This window comes from Meles meles, chromosome 9 (assembly GCF_922984935.1).
Source record: "Meles meles chromosome 9, mMelMel3.1 paternal haplotype, whole genome shotgun sequence".
Taxonomy (NCBI): domain Eukaryota; kingdom Metazoa; phylum Chordata; class Mammalia; order Carnivora; family Mustelidae; genus Meles; species Meles meles.
In genome coordinates this window covers 39056208-39074723 of record NC_060074.1, presented here as the reverse complement: position 1 = coordinate 39074723, position 18516 = coordinate 39056208, and the positions used below count along the sequence as shown (strand labels likewise).

Sequence of the window (18516 nt, the reverse complement as noted above, 5' to 3'; positions counted from 1 at the left end):
CTAAAATTTATATGGAAGCATAAAAGACCTCGAATAGCCAAAGGAATATTGAAAAAAAAAAAAAGCCAAAGTTGGTGGCATCACAATTCTGGACTTCAGGCTCTAATACAAAGCTGTCACCATCAAGACAGTATGGTACTGGCACAAAAACAGGCACAGAGATCAATGGAACAGAATGAGAGCCCATAAATAAACTCTCATTCTATGGTCAACTAATCTTCAACAAAGCAGGAAAAAATGTCCAATGGAAAAAAGACAGCCTCTTCAACAAATGGTGTTGGGAAAATTGGACAGCCACATGCAGAAAAATGAAATTGGACCACTTCCTTATACCACACACGAAAACAGACTCAAAATGGATGAAGGACCTCAATGTGAGAAAGGAATCCATCCAAATCCTTGAGGAGAACACAGGCAGCAACCTCTTCGACCTCAGCCGCAGCAACATCTGCCTAGGAACATCACCAAAGGCAAAGGAAGCAAGGGCAAAAATAAACTATTGGGACTTCATCAAGATCAAAAGCTTTTGCACAGCAAAGGAAACAGTTAACAAAACCAAAAGACAACTGACAGAATAGGAGAAGATATTTGCAAGTGACATATCAGATAAAGGGCTAGGATCCAAAATCTAAAAAGAGCTTAGCAAACTCAACACCCAAAGAACAAATAATCCAATCAAGAAATGGGCAGAGGACATGAAAGAAATTTCTGCAAAGAAGACATCCAGATGGCCAACAGACACATGAAAAAGTGCTCCACATCACTCGGCATCAGGGAAAGACAAATCAAAACCACAATGAGATACCTCCTCACACCAGTCAGAATGGCTAAAATTAACAAGTCAGGAAATGACAGATGCTGGCAAGGATGCAGAGAAAGGGGAACCCTCCTCCACTGTTGGTGGGAATGCAAGCTGGTGCAACCACTCTGGAAAATAACATGGAGGTTCCTCAAAAAGTTGAAAATAGAGCTACCTTACAACCCAGCAATTGCACTACTGGGTATTTACCCTAAAGGTACAAATGTAGTGATCCGAAGGGGCATGTGCACCTGAATGTTTATAGCAGCAATGTCTACAATAGCCAAACTATGGAAAGAACCTAGATGTCCATCAACATTAGAATGGATAAAGAAGATGTGGTATATATACACAATGGAATACTATGCAGCCACCAAAAGAAATGAAATCTTGCCATTTGCGACAATGTGGATGGAACTAGAGGGTATTATGCTTAGCAAAATAAGTCAAGAGAAGAAATACAACTATCATATGATCTCCCTGATATGAGGAAGTGGAGATGCAATGTGGGAGGTTTGGGGAGTAGGAAAAGAATAAATAAAACAAGATGGGATCGGGAGGGAGACAAACCATAAGTGACTCTTAATCTCAGGAAACAAACTGAGGGTTGCTGGGGGGAGGGGGGGAGGGAGAGGGTGTTGGGGTTATAGACAATAGGGAGGGTATGTGCTATGGTGAGTGCTGTGAAGTGTGTAAACCTGGTGATTCACAGACCTGTACCCCTGGGGCTAATAATACATTATATGTTTATTAAAAAATTTTTTTTAAAAAGAACACATTTAGCGCACATGATCTGCCATCAAGGCATCTCAAACTGTGCCCCAGCATTCTTTCCCTTAATCCTGTTCTTTCTGGGGTGTTCTTGAGATTCCATTGTATCATATAATTAAAATCACTGACAGTTGGGGCACCTGGGTGGCTCAGTAGGTTAAGCGGCCAACTCTTTTTTTTTTCTTTTCAGCGTAACAGAATTCATTGTTTTTGCACCACACCCAGTGCTCCATGCAATATGTGTCCTCCTTAATACCCACCACCTGGCTCCCCCAACCTCCTACCCCCGCCCCTTCAAAACCCTCAGATTGTTTTTCAGAGTCCATAGTCTCTCATGGTTCACCTCCCCTTCCAATTTCCCTCAACTCCCTTCTCCTCTCCATCTCCCTATGTCCTCCATGTTATTTGTTATGCTCCACAAATAAGTGAAACCATATGATAATTGACTCTCTCTGCTTGACTTATTTCACTCAGCATAATCTCTTCCAGTCCCGTCCATGTTGCTACAAAAGTTGGGTATTCATCCTTTCTGATGGAGGCATAATACTCCATAGTGTATATGGGCTACATCTTCCTTATCCATTCATCCGTTGAAGGGCATCTTGGTTCTTTCCACAGTTTGGTGACTGTGGCCATTGCTGCTATAAACATTGGGGTACAGATGGACCTTCTTTTCACTACATCTGTATCTTTGGGGTAAATACCCAGTAGTGCAATTGCAGGGTCATAGGGAAGCCCTATTTTTAATTTCTTGAGGAATCTCCACACTGTCCTCCAAAGTGGCTGCACCAACTTGCATTCCCACCAACAGTGTAAGAGGGTTCCCCTTTCTCCACATCCTATCTAACACACGTTGTTTCCTGTCTTGCTAATTTTGGCCATTCTAACTGGTGTAAGGTGGTATCTCAATGTGGTTTTTAATTTGAATCTCCCTGATGGCTAGTGATGATGAACATTTTTTCATGTGTCTGATAGATATTTGTATGTATGTCTTCATTGGAGAAGTGTCTGTTCATATCTTCTGAAGTGGCCAACTCTTGATTTCAGTTCAGGTCATGATCTTTGGGTGGTGAGGTCGAGCCCCACGTCAAGCTCCAGGCTTAGTGTGGAGTCAACTTTTCCCTCTCCTTTTGCTCCTCCCTCCACTCATGTTCTCTCTTTCTATCAAAAATCACAGACTTAGGAGCGCCTGGGTGGCTGAGTCGTTAAGTGTCTGCCTTCAGCTCAGGTCATGATCCCAGGGTTCTGGGATCGAGCCCCACATCAGGCTCCCTGCTCAGCAGAAAGCCTGCTTCTCCGTCTCCCACTCCCCCTGCTTGTGTTCCCTCTCTCACTGTGTCTCCCTCTGTCAAATAAATAAATAAAATCTTTTTTTAAAAAAATCACAGATTTGAATGAAACCATGCAATGAATGTTATTCTGCTACACAGTATTCTGTAAGCAGAATACTAAACAGAATATTCTCTGCCTAGAAAAATCCTACTCTTTTTCAAGAACACCTTGGTTATCACCTATAAGAACTTTCCTCACATTCTCCTATCTAACATGTTCCTTAATCTGTTTGCCTCTATTAGACAGAGCGAGATCATTCTTGGTTATTCCAGATTGTTCTTTGACCCCACTGTGTGGTATCATAAACAAGGATGGTAAGGTGGAGTTTTGCAAAAGCCTGTTCAATATGCCCATTCCACAATGAGCCTGCACAAAGACAAGTACAGACTCTGGATGCAGATCACTTGAGGACAAATCCTGGCTGTGCTTCCTACTTGCTCTAACCTTAGCTAGCTTTCTGAGATTCAGTTGCCTGATGTGACACAGGAGTAGTGATAATATCCATTTACAGGATGTGGGGACACTTGAGTAAGACGTGTGTTGAGTATTTAGAACAACTGTACAGCAAATCTTAGTGAACAACAAATGGAAGAAATCTCAAGGAAAATGTACAAGAGGTAGCTCTCTCACACCCATCTGCAACTGCAGGGGTAAGAATGGCATTCTACATCAGAAAATTAGGTTAGAGATGCCCCTCCCATAAGATTTCAAGCAACAGTCACAATAAAATATGTTTTTCTCTGGTCTAATATAGAGACATGTGTATATTAAAAAGTATGACTCGTTGTTCTGTATCTAAACCTGTCCATGTAAGTGTTATCTATACGTGGAGACCCCTGGATTCCAAACATTATGGTCAAGCCTGAGAAAAATAATTTCTAAACCAAAAAAGCTTTGTAATTCTGGTTCTTACTCAATAGGTGGTCCCCCTGGCTGATAGTGTCTTAATAAACCTCTCTGTAATTCTAAAAGGTGTAAACGCTTGTAAGATTTTTCTATCCCACATTAAGAGGGTCATTGGGACTTCCCATTATAAATATGCATTAGAACAGAATGAAACCCATTCCTTCTCTGAATTCCTTTAAAAAAGAAAATGACTTCTGGTTAAAGCTAGTTAACCCAAGACAAGTGCTTTTCCCTTAGACTAGAGAGCTCCCTAAATTGAGAGTAAAGGAATTAAAGGCACAATAACTAAGGGAAGGGAGTTAGGTGAGAAATTGAAACCAAAGTCTGAAAGAGCAAAAGTGGTCTGGGTGCTAACTGCTGTAGCTGGTGGCCAAGGACCCCAGAGGCAAGAAAGGAGTCCATCCAGTATATCCTGCAGTGTGGCCTGGGAAGGAGACTCATGCATTAACCAGCAGGATTGCTTGAAAGGCAAAATACTGAGCGATCTGCTCCCTAGCTCCTCTCGGACGCCCCCATGCGCATCCATGCAGGAGCAGGAGACTCGAGGCTGCTTAAGAAAAATAGAGATGACTGGGGTTGGCGGGGGGAGCCTTCACCCTCAGGCATTTGGGATTCACAAAGCCAAGACCACAGATTTTCAAGCCCATCTCATTAAATGGAGTTCCAGACTAGCACCTCAGTCCCTTGCCCTTAAGTAGGAACAAACAACAGGCCACAAGCACTTGCACAAACCTACCACAGGAAGGAGTAGAACCAAGATGAACAAAGAATTAAAATGACCCCAGCATACACAGAAATAGTGCTGGGGACAGAAGAGAGTTTCCAAAAAACAAGTATTGTCGTACAGATAGGAGCATATATTGTTTCCAGGATGACATGAAGAAAAGATCAGAAAATAAGAACACAGTGGGCCTGGAAATTTGAAATGGTTGTTAAGATTAAAAAAGAGAAGACAAAAAGGTTAGCAGAAGTGGTTATAAAATAAGAGAATTTTCCCAGAACCCAGTGGGGAAAAAAGGGCGGGAACCAACCAACTAAACTTGAAACCCTCAATGTCTGAACAGTTATTCAAATCTACAGACTCAGAGGTAAAAGGAAATGGCTCAAAAATATATACTCTGTTCAGTTATTCATGTGTGAAGGCAAGATACTTGTGCAAAGTACACTGTGCTGAGCAGAGCATAACCTACACCTGAAACTAATGTAACATCGTGTGTCAACCAAACTTCAATTAAAACAAATCGTTGTGCAAAGGCTCAAAAAATATTTCTCTCCTGCACCATCTATGTTGGTCACACAATTTTCTTTGAGATTTTATTTATTTATTGGAGTGAGAGAACAAGGGAAGGGAAGGGGCAGGGTGAGAGGGAGAAGCAGACTCTCCTCTGAATAGGGAGCCCAACACTGGGCTCGATCCCATGACCCTGAGATCATGATCTGGGCCGAAGGCAGACACTTAACTGACTGAGTCACCTAGGTGTCCCAGTCACACAATTTTTAATGCCATTTCTTTACTTCTGGGCAAAGGTAAGATTGCATCTTCCTGTCTCCTTGAACTAAGAGGTATCACTTCGGCAGAATTCCAAGCTAACACCTGATTAGCCATGCTCACTTCTCCTCTGTTACAGTGGCTCTCATTTCATATGGCCTCTACTCATCAGCCAGAGACAGAGTCCAAGGTGAGGGTTCCCTGAAACAGAGGTCGTTGACCCACTGAAATTTTAGAATCGTTTTTGCAATAGAATAATCTACTCCATTCTTACTGACACATTCTCTAGAAAAATTATTTGATGATATACCACAAAAAGAGAATTAAAAAATCAATACCAGCAAAATTTTGCTATAAAGGAAGTAGAAGGCATCACCCAAACCAGTTAAAATAGTGATGTCTAAAACCTATAAATTTTATTTCAAAACAAAAGCACATCTCAAAGGTGATTTCTTTTTAATTTTTAAAAGATGTTATTTATTTATTTATTTTAGAGAGAGAAAGAAAGAGAGATCACAGAGAAAGAGGGAGAAACAGACTCACCACTGAGCAGGGAGCCCAATTCGGGGCTCTATCCCAGGAACCTGAGATCAGGACCTAAGCCAAGGCAGAAGCTCAACTGACTGAGCCATCCTGGCGCCCCTCAAAAATTACTTTAAAATAGTGAAAAAATAAAATTAGATTTAAAAATTAAAAAAATAAATATTTGGTATAATTCTTCAGGGAATAAATAAATAAAAACAAAAAATAAAATAGTGATTCTCAAAGTATGGTCCGGGGACCCCTGGGATTATATAAGACCCTTTTAGGTATGACCAGGGTCAAAACTGTTTTCATAATAGTACTAAGACATTATTAACCCTTTTCCTCTCTTGTCATGTCACACATGTGTAGTGGAATTTCCCAGGGAATACATGTTCTGTGGCATCACAAAAGATTGAATGCAGAACTGATAGGAGAATCTAGCTATCTTCTACTGAGGCAACTATTAAAGAGATCTGTGAAAATATAAAGCATTGCTAATCTTCTTATTAATTTACTTTCTTTTAGAAAACAGTTATTTTTCATTAAATATGTCATTTATATTAGCAGGTAATGAGTACATTATTTTCTTAATGAACAAATACATATTTAAGTGCTCAGTTTTAATTCCTAATATGGCAAATATCATATAGATGTCATCATATAGATGGGGTTCTCACTGATTTCCTATTCTCAAATGATCTAAGAGATACTGTTTGTTCAAAGTAATAATAGCAACTATGTGATTAGAGCATTTGGATAAGCAAAATGACAACAGCAATGTTGATAAGGACAGGAAGGAGAAGTTGGTGACATTCTAAGATTCCTGCATCTCCCATAAAGCAGGACAATGTAATTTGAAAACATGGATATGAAGAAAATAAATGATATTAAGCAAAGTAAAAATAAATAAGTAAATAAATAACTAACAGATATGACTAGTTGTAAATATATATTCAACCTCTAGGGAAAGCACTAAAAATGTTTTAAAAGAAACATAATTCAAATACCAGGGGAGAAGAGAAAATGGGGTCATAAAATGTTCAAATAAAACCATAAAAGGCAGAAAAAGATAAGAAGAAAAAGTAGAAACAAAGACAAAAATAATGAGTAGAAAACAGTTGCAAGCATGTAGCTATTAATCCAAGTACACAAATACTCTATATGTGAATGATCTCAATATAACAATTAAAAGACAAAGATCAATAGAGTGGAAAAAATAAAACAAAAAAACACCCAACTATATGCTGTCCATAAGAAAGCCACCTTAAACATAAAAACATAGACAAGATGAAAGTGAAGGGATGGAGAAAGATATACCATGCCAATGTTAATCAAAGGAAAGCCACAGTAGCTATATTAATTTCAGACAAAGAAGACTTCAGAATAAGGAAAATTGTCAGAGCTAAAAATGAGCATTATATAGTGATAGAGGGGTCAGTTTCTCCAGGAAGACACATGAATCCTTCATATGCATGCAACTAACAAAGTAGAATCAAAGTACATGATCCAAAAATTGATAGAACTACAAGGAGAAACAGATGAGTCCTCTACAACTGTTGGAGACCTCAATGCCTCTATTTTAGTAATTAATAGATCAAGCAAGCAGAAAATCAGTAGGAATATAGTTGACCTGAAAAGCACCATCAATCAACCTGATCTAATTGTCATTTATAGAATATTCCACTCAACAACAACAAAATACACATACCCCTCAAGCTCACATATGCCATAAAATATGCCATATTATGAGCTATGAAACATACCCTAAAAATTTTTAAGGATAGAAATCATTTAAAAATATGTTCTTGGAGGGGCGCCTGGGTGGCTCAGTGGATTAAGCCGTTGCCTTCGGCTCAGGTCATGATCTCAGGGTCCTGGGATTGAGCCCCGCATCAGACTCTCTGCTCAGCGGGGAGCCTGCTTCCCCCTCTCTCTCTGCCTGCCTCTCTGCCTACTTGTGATCTCTCTCTCTGTCAAATAAATAAATAAAATCTTTAAAAAAAATATGTTCTTGGAGCATAATGAAATAGAAGTAGAAGTAACAGATAGCTGGAAAATTCCCGCAAATACTTGGAATTAAAGAACACACTTCTAGGTTAAAGAGGAAATATCAAGAGAAATTATAAAATATTTTGAGCTAAATGAAAGTAAAAGCACAGCTTATTAAAATTTAGTAGCAAAAGCAGTGCTTAGGAAAATATACAGCACTGAATGCACATATTAGACAAGAAGAAAGATCTAAATGAATAATCTAAACTTCCACCTGTAGAAACCAAAGAAAAAAGAGAAACTGAGAACTAATGCAAGCAGAAAAAAATAAATCATAAAAAGTAGAGTAGAAATCAATGAAACAGGAAAACATCGGAGAATATCAATGAAGTCAAAGCTGATTTTGGGGGAAAATCAATAAAATTGATAGACCTCTAGAAAAGCTAACAAAGAGAAAAGATAGACATTACTGATATCAGAAATGAAAGAGGGATCATCACTATTAATCCCATGGATGTTAAAAAGATAGCAGAGAAATAATATCATGGAAAACTCTACAACGAAGAATTTGGTAGAAGATGAAACAGACAAATTCCTTAACAGACACAAACTACCAAAGTTCACACAAGCAGAAACAATCATCTGAATAACATATATCTACTAAAAGAATTGGATCGATGATTAACAGACCTCAAAAAGGGGTGTCTGGGTGGCTTAGTTGGTTGAGCACTTGACTCTTGAGTTAGGCTCAAGTCATGATCTCAGTGTGTAGGATCAAGGCAGCATCAGACCCCTTGCTCAGCTTGAAGTCTGCTTGTGATTCTCTCCCTCCCTCTCCCTGTGCCCTCCTCCCCAGCCCCATCCCACTCATGGTTGTGTGTGCACACACGCATGGGCTCTCTCTCTCTCTCTCTCAAACAAACAAACAAATAATAAAAGAAAATCTTAAAAAAAAAAATCTCCAAAAAAGAAAAGCACCAGACCCGGTGGTATCATGAGTGAATTCTATGGAACATTTAAAGAAAAAAACGATACCAGTTCCCTCTGATCTCTTCCAGAAAATAGAAGAGGTATCACGCCCCAACTCATTTTATGAGGTTAGCGTTACCCCACCCTCACTTCTCAGTGCCTTCCTTTCCCTGCCTGGAGGCCAAGGACTGGATGGACTCAAGTGTGCTCATCTCCCATTCTCAGGACCAGGTGGAGGAGCAGCTGTGGGCTGCATCCTTGGATTCCAGGAGGGAGGGTGCTGGGTGCTGAGGACCTACCTGGCTTTTCTGCAACAGCGGGTGATTTTCTGGGGTCTGGCCAGCACTGGAGTTGGGTTAGAAGGGTTTCCATACCCTTCTACATTACTTTAATTTCTAACAAGAATGTATTGATGTCTTTATCTTGTATTTTTAGAAGACAAATTCCCTCCTTCCCTAGTCAAATGTGTAACACCCCAGAACAGATAAAGCAATGTCTCCCTCCCTACCTGGTTGCCTTTGTCAGTATTGGATCTGCTTTCACTTCCCCTAACTCATGGGTGTTCAGGGGCCCTGCTTAGATGAGCTCTGAGCAGAACTATCCCCCGGCTACCCAGAAACCAGAAGTTTGATAACAGGCATCCAATTTCAACGTTACTTTTTCTAAAAGAAACTTTTCTGGGCAGAGTTGTCTTTGGGGGATTGGGGTAGGGAGAGAGGAGATGTGGGAGCAACGAGAAGATTTGTAGGGCCTGGGAGTCATGGAACCCCACAGCAAGGCCTCAGGAGGATCAGTTCCACCCATGCCAGTCCAGCTGCATGACTTTTGCAAAAAAATAAAAGGGTGACATGAGTCAAGGTGGCCCCAAGTTTCCCCAGCAGCTAATCTGCTGTGATTTAAGAAATCTGATCTGCCCATTATTGATTTATGTGGAATTTTTTTCTGTCATATACCTGTGGAATAAGTCTAGGAAGACAGAAATAACCAATGTAGACGCCGACCTTACGGCAGATAGGGATCAAAGACAGGAGGTGAGGACTGACCTGCGACTGAGCTGGCTGCCTCCACCCGCCATCTTCCACTGCCAGGCCCACTGGGTCATGGAGCTAGCCCAGGATCAACCTTGAGCAGACATTTACTCCCTTTGTGCTTCCCCAGAGCTCTGAGGAGAACGTCTACCAATTGATTGATCTCTCAAGTGTGGCACCTAAAGGATAAAAGTGAAATCGCTGAACAACGTGATGTGACTGCACCGACACAACGTCCCCCTCCGTGCCCAATCTCTAAGGTGGTTCTCAGCCCTGGGGACGAGGGGCAAGGCCAGCTGGGTTTCCACTGCAGACAGGTCACTGTTTGTGCAAAGGAAGGAGAACAGAAAGGTTGATTTCACGCAAATGGATCCAGGTTGTTCGTGGTGAGGGGGCATAGTATATGGGGGCAGGAAGTGAACCCCGTGTTTGCCCCAGCCTCTCTCTGCTCAGGTGGTCATGAGAAGGAAAGCCAGACATTTCAGATATTCTCTGAAATGGTGGACTGGCCTGGCACGGTACTCAGCCTGAACAAGAACAGCATTATAAGATGGGGAAGATGTTCCTCAAATTGCCGGAAAGCAGCCAGAGGCCAGAGAAAACTCCGGACTCCTGCAACCAGAGGGAAGTTCCAAGTTTGAGCAGAGAGGCCTGGTGTGCCATTCTAAGTTTTCTTACATTCATGGGCACTTTACAGATGCATCCAGGGTGACGAGAAAAACTGAGCTTCAACTCATCACTGAAGTCGGGGTGACAGGCTTCCCGAGGGATGGGAAAAGGGTTTGGTACTGACATTACCTAGACCTTAAAGGACGATGTGATGCTGGCTACCAAGGGCATCACATTCATGTTTGTATGTACTTTTTTCACACGTAGCCAGCCTTTCATTCTGTAAAGGATTTGAAGCCACTTATAAAACCACACTGTATCAGCATAAAGTTGGAAGAGAAAGAAACGGGAGCAAAGCACAAATAAAATAAACAAAACTGGAGGACTAGAAATCCCGGTAGGACAATGGATCCAAGACAGGCAAATGGGAGCCAAGGCATCTGTAGAGTCCAGGGCCTCTATCAGCGCAGTAGGCCAAAGCAGGTGAGGCCTGGGGGACCAGAAGCAAAGCAGGATGTTTCTAAAGTATGTTCCACTGGATCCTGCTTCTTCCGGCTCATTATAACTGTGCTAGAAATTTGCACAGATCTGTTTGCAAAGTGTAGAGGGCCAGAGACTTCTACCCTTCTGCACACTTCAGCTCTTTCTTTCCTCCAAAGAAGTGAACATCCGTCCGGGTGGGACAGATTCCATATTCTGGAATATTGATGAAGACATTCTTACCAGTGGGTGGGGCCTACAAGCTTAGCAGGTGCTGTACACACATGGGACGGTCTGCAGCCACCTGCTGCCCGTCCTTTCTCTCTCCCTCTCTCACTTTGTGGGTCAAAGGAGCTGTGAAGCTGAGCTGAGTGGCCCAGGCAAGGCCTGGCACAGACTATGAGAACCCACTGTGGTGTCTCCTTTCTCTCCTCTTCTTGCCCTTATTAAGCAGCAGGCAGACCCAGGGCACCACTCAGCTGGACAATGACATAAATGTACCAGCTTCTTTTGCTTAGAAACACAAGGTCTTTGGCATTCCTCAGGGGTACTCCCATCGAGTTTACAAGAAAGCCGTAGTTTGCGCTATCCTGCATTAGCCCAGATAACAACAGACTGGAATTTTAGCTTGTATCTCCCTCTATCTTGTTTTTCTCTATGTTCACTAGAGAACCAGTCTCCCTGAGGTAACAGATCCTGGACCAAAACCATCTATGCCCATCAGATGATCCCTGGTTCCTAACACAGGGTAGAGTTGTTTTCTTTTTTCTTCCCTATGACCTGTAAGATAAGAAGATTCTGGCCTCTGTCCTGTCTCTGTTTTCCCACCCAGATTTAGGCCAAGTAGGTGGGAACCTCTGAAGGCCAGTCAATGCTTTCTTTATAACTGAAAAATTCCTCTCCATCTTGGTAAGTGTGCTAAGATCTGGCACTTAGAATCATGTAGTCCTCATCGCAATCCAGTGCTAGAAGTTAATATGCTACCTTGCTCCTTGCCAAAATCTACCAGACTCCCATCTTTGAACACTAATGGGATTTCCACTCTGTTTGTGTCCAGGCAGGTCAGATAACCAAGCTCAGACTGAGCATACTTCTGTGAAGACTCATTGCCCACAATTCATTCTGATACCAACTTTTAGTCAGTTGGCGTTTTGGGGTATGAGTAATCAAAACTTCACTGGCTAATTCAGGCAGAAAATCAACTTCTTAGACGTATGTTGGGTAACTCCCAGAATTTACAGGATGGCCAAGGACTGAGATAAGAAAAGAAGCAGTCTGAGGAGTAAGATCCTCAGCCCAGGTCATTCCACGGACCTCAGATCCATGGTATGTGGCCACCGATTTGGCAATGTGTTCTTTCCATTCTGGCTAGAAAGGAGGGTCGGAAGGAGTTGTAGTTCCTGCATGACACATAAGCACACTCATTTACAGTTTTGTCTCGGGTTATATTAACTCACCTGTCCTTTGTCATAAAATAGAAGAGATCTGGATCATCTGGATATCCCACAGAACATCACACTGATCAATTACATTGGTGACATCATGGTGATCGGACAGGATGAACGAGAGTTGGCCAGCACACCTGCTGAAGAGGAATAATGTTGACCCTCAACAACGGAGGAATAATATTGACCCTCAATCTCAGAAGCATCATGACGACCCCAAGAAGCCACCTATAAAAATGTACATACTGTATGTTTTCATTTCTGCAAAACTTTGATATCGGCAAAAAGAATCTGCAGTAACAGGAAGCACATCAGTGACTGCCTGATGCTGGGGTTGGGGAGGAGGCTATTTGCAAAGGGTATGAGGGCACTTCCTGGAACGAAGGAAATGATTTATATTTTAATTGTAATTATGATTACATTGTTAAAACTCATCGAGTTAAACAGACACTTAAGATGAATGCATTTTTATGCCTCAATAAAATTGAGCTAAAAAGGAATTATGCATAATTTTAGTAAATTCTCAGAACATGTATCATTGAAATAAACAGCTCAACTTTTCTCATTAGTACTGTATTCTCAAGCATGCATGGCTTAGAGAAAACATCTTTCATCTTTATTCACATCTTTTTCTAGTTTAATCATTTCTGTCTGATCTGGCATTGTTTCCTCACCTGCTCCCCACCCCCCCCACCTTTGCCCTTTCTATCTCTGGGTGGGTCTAAAGGAGGGGATTCTTGGTTCCAGGCTGGGATGTCCAATGTCCATGAGGCGGTTTTCTAGGGTAAGTGGAGGGCTTCAGGTAAATGAAGTGTGACAATTGTACAAAATGGTCTGATTCCCTCTCTCTGCCCACACCCCTGCACCACCCAGTGCTGTATGTGACCGAGCAAGGCACAACCCTCTCAGCCTTGAGCACCACATTGTGTCCTGGGGCTCCCTCGATTACCACGGGCTTCCTGAGTCTCCTATGCTTCTGTCATCTTTACAGTGCTGACCTTCCAGCCCCAGAGCTGGGCCTGTTGCTCTAGAATATGCCTGGATTGCTGGTGCCTCCATAACAAGCAGGGAAGGGGCTCTCACTTGAGCCTGTGAGCCTTGGTTTCAAGCCTTCTTAGACCCCAGAACCATTTCTCCCTTTTTTTTTCCCCACTGAGGAGCATTGGTGTCCTGGTAAGGGGAGTTCATGGGTGGAGCACATTTGAGAATTATTGATTTAAATAAAGTTAAACAGATTTCTGTGTTCTCACAGACCTTGCATGCCAATGTACATACGGAATCTTTAAAGGGTGTTTGGAAGGGGTATTCTGCCTTCCCTGAAGTGGCTGTCTAGAGTCTTCTCCTGGTCCCAGCTCTTAGACCTGGCTTCCTCACATCCCCTGCTCCCAAATGTCTGCCTGGCCCCTGGTCACTTTCCTGACCAGAAGTCTCCCTACCTTTACATGATTTCAGATTATTTTTTTTTTATTTTAAAGATTTTTATTTATTTATTTGACAGACAGAGATCACAAGTAGGCAGAGAGGCAGGCAGAGAGAGAGATGGGGAAGCAGACTCGCTGGCGAGCAAAGAGCCCAATGCAGGGCTGGATCCCAGGACCCTGAGATCATGACCGGAGCCGAAGGCAGAAGCAAACCCACTGAGCCACCCAGGCGCCCCATGATTTCAGATTATATTCAGGTTCCCTTTTATCTCAACTTTCTCAGACAATAATTTTATACTGACAAATTATGGGCATTTCTGAGTTACCTCCCCTCCCCTTTGGTTTCCGTTTGTTTTTTGAAGTTTGATGGTTTCTAATACATTTATTCAGTTGTATAACCATCATCATACTTCAGTTTGGAAACATTTTCATCCCCCCAAAAGTACAGAAGGAGGACAAATCCTGGGGAAATAGAAGTGGGTAGGGAAGCATACAGATGGTAGATTCCCAGCTCCGTCCCATGGACCCTGGGGCTGGACCCTAATGCCTCCTCCCCCCTGCCCAGCCCCCCCCCCCAGGCTGATCCAGATGGCAGCACTCCCCACCTCCCCCAAATGCCCCCGGGAAACTCACAAGTGTCTGGACGGAGATGGAGGAAGGCAGCAAGCACTGTCTTCAGCTTCCTGCACGATCTGCTCCAAATACTTTCACTTTTCTTTTCTCCGGAAGCCTGGCCCTCACTGCATGTGGCAAAGCACAGACTTCCTGTTTCACCCACTGGCATCTCCCTGCTGTTCTCTCAGTCTTCCAGGAGTGATCCCTGCCCAGACCCTGAACTGGGAAAGGGGCAGAGCAGGTGGCAGACCCAGCATCCAGGTGGGTTTTTGTCTTGGCTGCTTTATTCTTCATGTTTGGTGATTGGGTTCTGATAGCTGATTTCCGGCAGCAGCTACAGGATGGAACCCAATTACTGAAACTGTGAGCCTCTCTCTTTGTAAAATATTGTCTTCCAAACATAGAGAGCAAAGTGGGATTTAACCAGAGACTCTGAAAAAGGGGGACAGACGTGGGAGTAGTGGGGGAGCAGAGACACAGCTCAACACTTTTTTTCCTAAATTCTAGCCTGTTGTTGTGGATGGAACCAAGATTTGCTCTCTACTCTCCTCTTCCGTGCTCTATGATTTGCACTCTGCCCCAAATGGGCAACTTATTTATTATCCATTGTGTAAGTGACTAGAGGTAGTTGGTGGGAAAGAGACAATAAAGAAAAAACATTTAATTTCCTCTCTAGTGTTTCATGAGCTTTTTATATATTTTTCTTAAGTACATTTATGATTGGTTCCTTGAAATAAATTCCTGGAAATGGAATTTGGAACTCAATGGAATACATACTTTAGAGCATCTGACCCTGATGGCTAAATTAGCCTCCAGAACATTTGGACCTGTTTACATTTCCACCAGGCGCATTTGTGATTATTGCTTTTATTCTTTATGTGGAAAAATTTAATAGGCAAACATTATTTAGTTTTTGGGATGCCTGGGTGTTTCAGTGATTAAGCATCTGCTTTCTGCTCAGGTCATGATCCCAGAGTCCTGGGATCAAGTCTGGCATTGGGATCCTTGCTCAGCAGGAGCCTGCTTCTCCCTCTGCCTGCTTTGCCTGCTGCTCCCCCTGTTTGTGCTCTCTCTCTCTGACAAATAAATAAAATCTTTGTAAAAAATTATTACGTTGTCTTCTTTTGTACTGTCCCAACTCCTAGTGAATTGCCATGTTTTTATATATTTATTGCACACTTGACTTAATTGCCTATTTATGCCTTTTGCTTTTTTTTCCTATGTAGATGTTTGTCTTTTGCTTATTCATTTTTAAGACTGCTTTACATGATAAAAATGTGAACACTTGCATATAAGACCCAGTATCATGCACTAGTGAAAAATGGGGCTTAGACATTGGGGAGGGTATGTGCTATCGTGAGTGCTGTGAAGTGTGTAAACCTGGCGATTCACAGACCTGTACCCCTGGGGATAAAAATACATTATATGTTTATAAAAAAAAAAAAATTGGAAGGGGAGGCGAACCATAAGAGACTATGGACTCTGAAAAACAACCTGAGGGTTTTGAAGGGTCAGGGGTGGGAAGTTGGGGGAACAGGTGGTGGGTAATAGGGAGGGCACGTTTTGCATGGAGCACTGGGTGTTGTGTAAAAACAATGAATACTGTTACGCTGAAAAAATAAATAAAAAAAATTAAAAATAAAAAAAAATGGGGCTTAGGGTTGCTTGGATGGCTCAATAGGTTAAGCCTCTGCCTTCGGCTCAGGTCGTGATCTCAGAGTCCTGGGATCAAGCCCAGCATTGGGCTCTCTTCTCAGCGGGGAGCCTGCTTCTCTCTGCCTGCGTCTCTACCTACTTGTGATCTCTGTCTGTGTCAAATAAATAAAATCTTTAAATATATATATATATATATATATATATACATATATATATGTGTGTATGTGTGTGTGTGTGTGTGTGCTTTAAAAATGGGGCTTTAGTCAGACAAGCTCTGCTTTACCAACCTTGGGCTAGTTATTTAACCTCTCTGTGCCTTGCTTTCATTCTTGAGAATCATAACAGACGAGGAAAAAGGAACCTAGTGGATATAATGTTCTGAATGCTGTAGTATAATTAATCATCCTAAATGTAACCCCAGGGCCACTTCCTCTTCTTACCACCTGTTCATTCTGGCTTTCTCTGGCTCTATGCTGATCTTTGAAGTATCCTTCCCCATTGGATGGATTCTGTCTATCTCAGGGATTCTAGATCTCCCTTCTACCTGTTCTCAGTCTTCCAGGATTTCTTCACGATTATAGATCTCCCATGGTGTCTTTTCTTTCTCAGTACCGTTATGGATTATCCTATTTTTACGATATGTTTCTTTTATCCTGTCAAACTTATAGGATGTGGGAATGAGTAGAGAGAGAAGGGACGCTCTGTCTACCACTGGTATTAGCCCTGGAACAATCATTACTTAGAGTTTAATTTTCAATCATACACAAAATGAAGTTGGAAAGTTGGAATCTCTGTTTGTTTTGTTTTAAAAAAAAATCTCTGGGTGGTTGAATTTTTTTGTTAGTACTCTTTTCTTGACAATTTGTCAGGAATGTCCTCTGTAAGTTTTCTACCTATTATAACATGAATATTTTCTCCTGGCCTATCATAGCTAATTTTTACAAATGTCTCATGGGCATGGGAAAGGCCCATGTCTGTTCTGAGATATGAAATTGATACATATAATAAATCAGTTACATTGCCTTTACTAATCATGTCTTTCACATATTTCACATCTGTTTATGTTTGTCTTGCTCCTGTGTCAAAGATTATAGGTGGGTTACTAAAGTTTATACATATTATCAGGTTTTCGTCTTTCTACTCATTACTGGGTGGGTCCCTCTTTACGAGCTTTGTTAGTGTCTGCCTTAAGTGACTGCTCAGGCAATCTTAACTCCTTTCAATGCAGCCATGGACGATAGAACTTATGACCATAAACCTAGAAGCAAAAAGTCGGAATTTATTTACTTTCTACCGCTTCCAAGTCATATGATATAGGGCAAGATAGTAAACATCTCTATGTCTCAGTATCCTTCACAATATAATGGGTACAATCACAGTAACCATCTTGCAAGGGTTTTGTGAAACTCAAATAAGCTAGTGCACGCGAAACTCTTAGAAAGAAGTTTGGCACGTAGGAAGTACTCAACAGATATTGGCTATTTGAAATCTGTTTTATGTTTACCAGCAGCCCCTTTGGAATTTCGGCATCATATTCTTGGTCGCTTTCCATCTCCATGGTTGCTGGGTGTTGTTATTGCCTCCTATGCCCATGAGCCTTTGAGGCAGGCATTTTGCTTTGCAGACAGCTCAGGGCTGCCTTTGGGACCAGGATGCTGGTCTGAAGATGGCTACTGAGTGCAGAGAACAGCTCCCCAAGTTCCCAGAGTCTTTCTTCTCTTCTCTTGCCTCTTTCATAGGATGCTCACCATGACCAGAGCCTTAGAAGAGGCTCTTCTCCAGCACTTCATATACCAGAAGCTGGAAACTGCCTATGCCATATACAAGCCATTTCCCTTCCTTGAAGGCTTCCGAGACAACTCCTTCATCACGGAGACAATGTACAGGGTGAGTCACACTGCCTGCTTTCCCATGTCAGCCCAGCCTCACCAAGGAGTCCCCATTACTGAAGTTTCAAGCCCCAAACTCCTAGGGCTTCTGGAGCTCAAAAGACCTATTCCCAAAGGCTCATTGTCAGGGAAAGATGGGGTCACAAGGCCTGCCATACAAATGACCTCGACCAAGCTTACTCGAAACAAGAGAAATGTATTGTCTCACAGTTTTGGAAACCAGAAGTACAAAATCCAGGTGTTGGCAGGCTCTGAGGGAGCATCCATTCTCTAACTCTTCTGCCTTCTGGTGGTACCAGCAACCCTTTGTGTTCCTGGGCCTATAGAAAAATCACCTATAATCGTGGTTTCAATCACCACATCAGGCTTTACATGACCTTTTCCTTTCCTTGTCTTTTCTCCTTCTCTCCTTTTATAAGGACACTGGTCATTGTGATTTAGAGCCCACTCTAGTCCAGGGTAATCTCATCTCAAGATCCTAATTTAATTACATCTGCAAAGACCCTTTTTGCAAATAAGGTCACATTTATAGGGTTCAGGTGGACATGTCTTTTTGGAGGAGTGACACCGTTCAACCCACAAAGGACACCCTC

The 18516-nt window shown here is 42.1% G+C and overlaps 2 protein-coding genes across 12 annotated transcripts in view; one reads left to right on the top strand and one right to left on the bottom strand.

Annotated features, from left to right (window-relative positions):
* The window catches only part of LOC123950651 (nuclear body protein SP140-like protein), a 78379-nt gene extending 63900 nt beyond the window's left edge, over positions 1 to 14479 (bottom strand). For 7 of the 9 annotated variants that reach the window (XM_046018826.1, XM_046018832.1, XM_046018829.1 and 4 more), the window contains exons 1-2: positions 12355 to 12482; positions 9824 to 9987 (exon numbers count right to left, since the gene is read on the bottom strand). In XM_046018826.1, the coding sequence (XP_045874782.1) occupies positions 9824 to 9882 (59 nt within the window). In that variant the 5' untranslated portion in view covers positions 9883 to 9987; positions 12355 to 12482. Of the gene's footprint in view, positions 1 to 9823; positions 9988 to 12354; positions 12483 to 14396 lie in introns of those variants that run through there. The other 2 variants (XM_046018831.1, XM_046018830.1) reach the window with 2 other exon arrangements.
* Positions 14480 to 14520: 41 nt separating this feature from the next.
* Positions 14521 to 18516, top strand: part of SP110 (SP110 nuclear body protein) — a 39582-nt gene continuing 35586 nt past the window's right edge. For all 3 annotated transcript variants that reach the window (XM_046018839.1, XM_046018838.1, XM_046018837.1), the window contains exons 1-2: positions 14521 to 14639; positions 17774 to 17921. In XM_046018839.1, the coding sequence (XP_045874795.1) occupies positions 17775 to 17921 (147 nt within the window). In that variant the 5' untranslated portion in view covers positions 14521 to 14639; position 17774. The remainder of the gene's footprint in view (positions 14640 to 17773; positions 17922 to 18516) is intronic.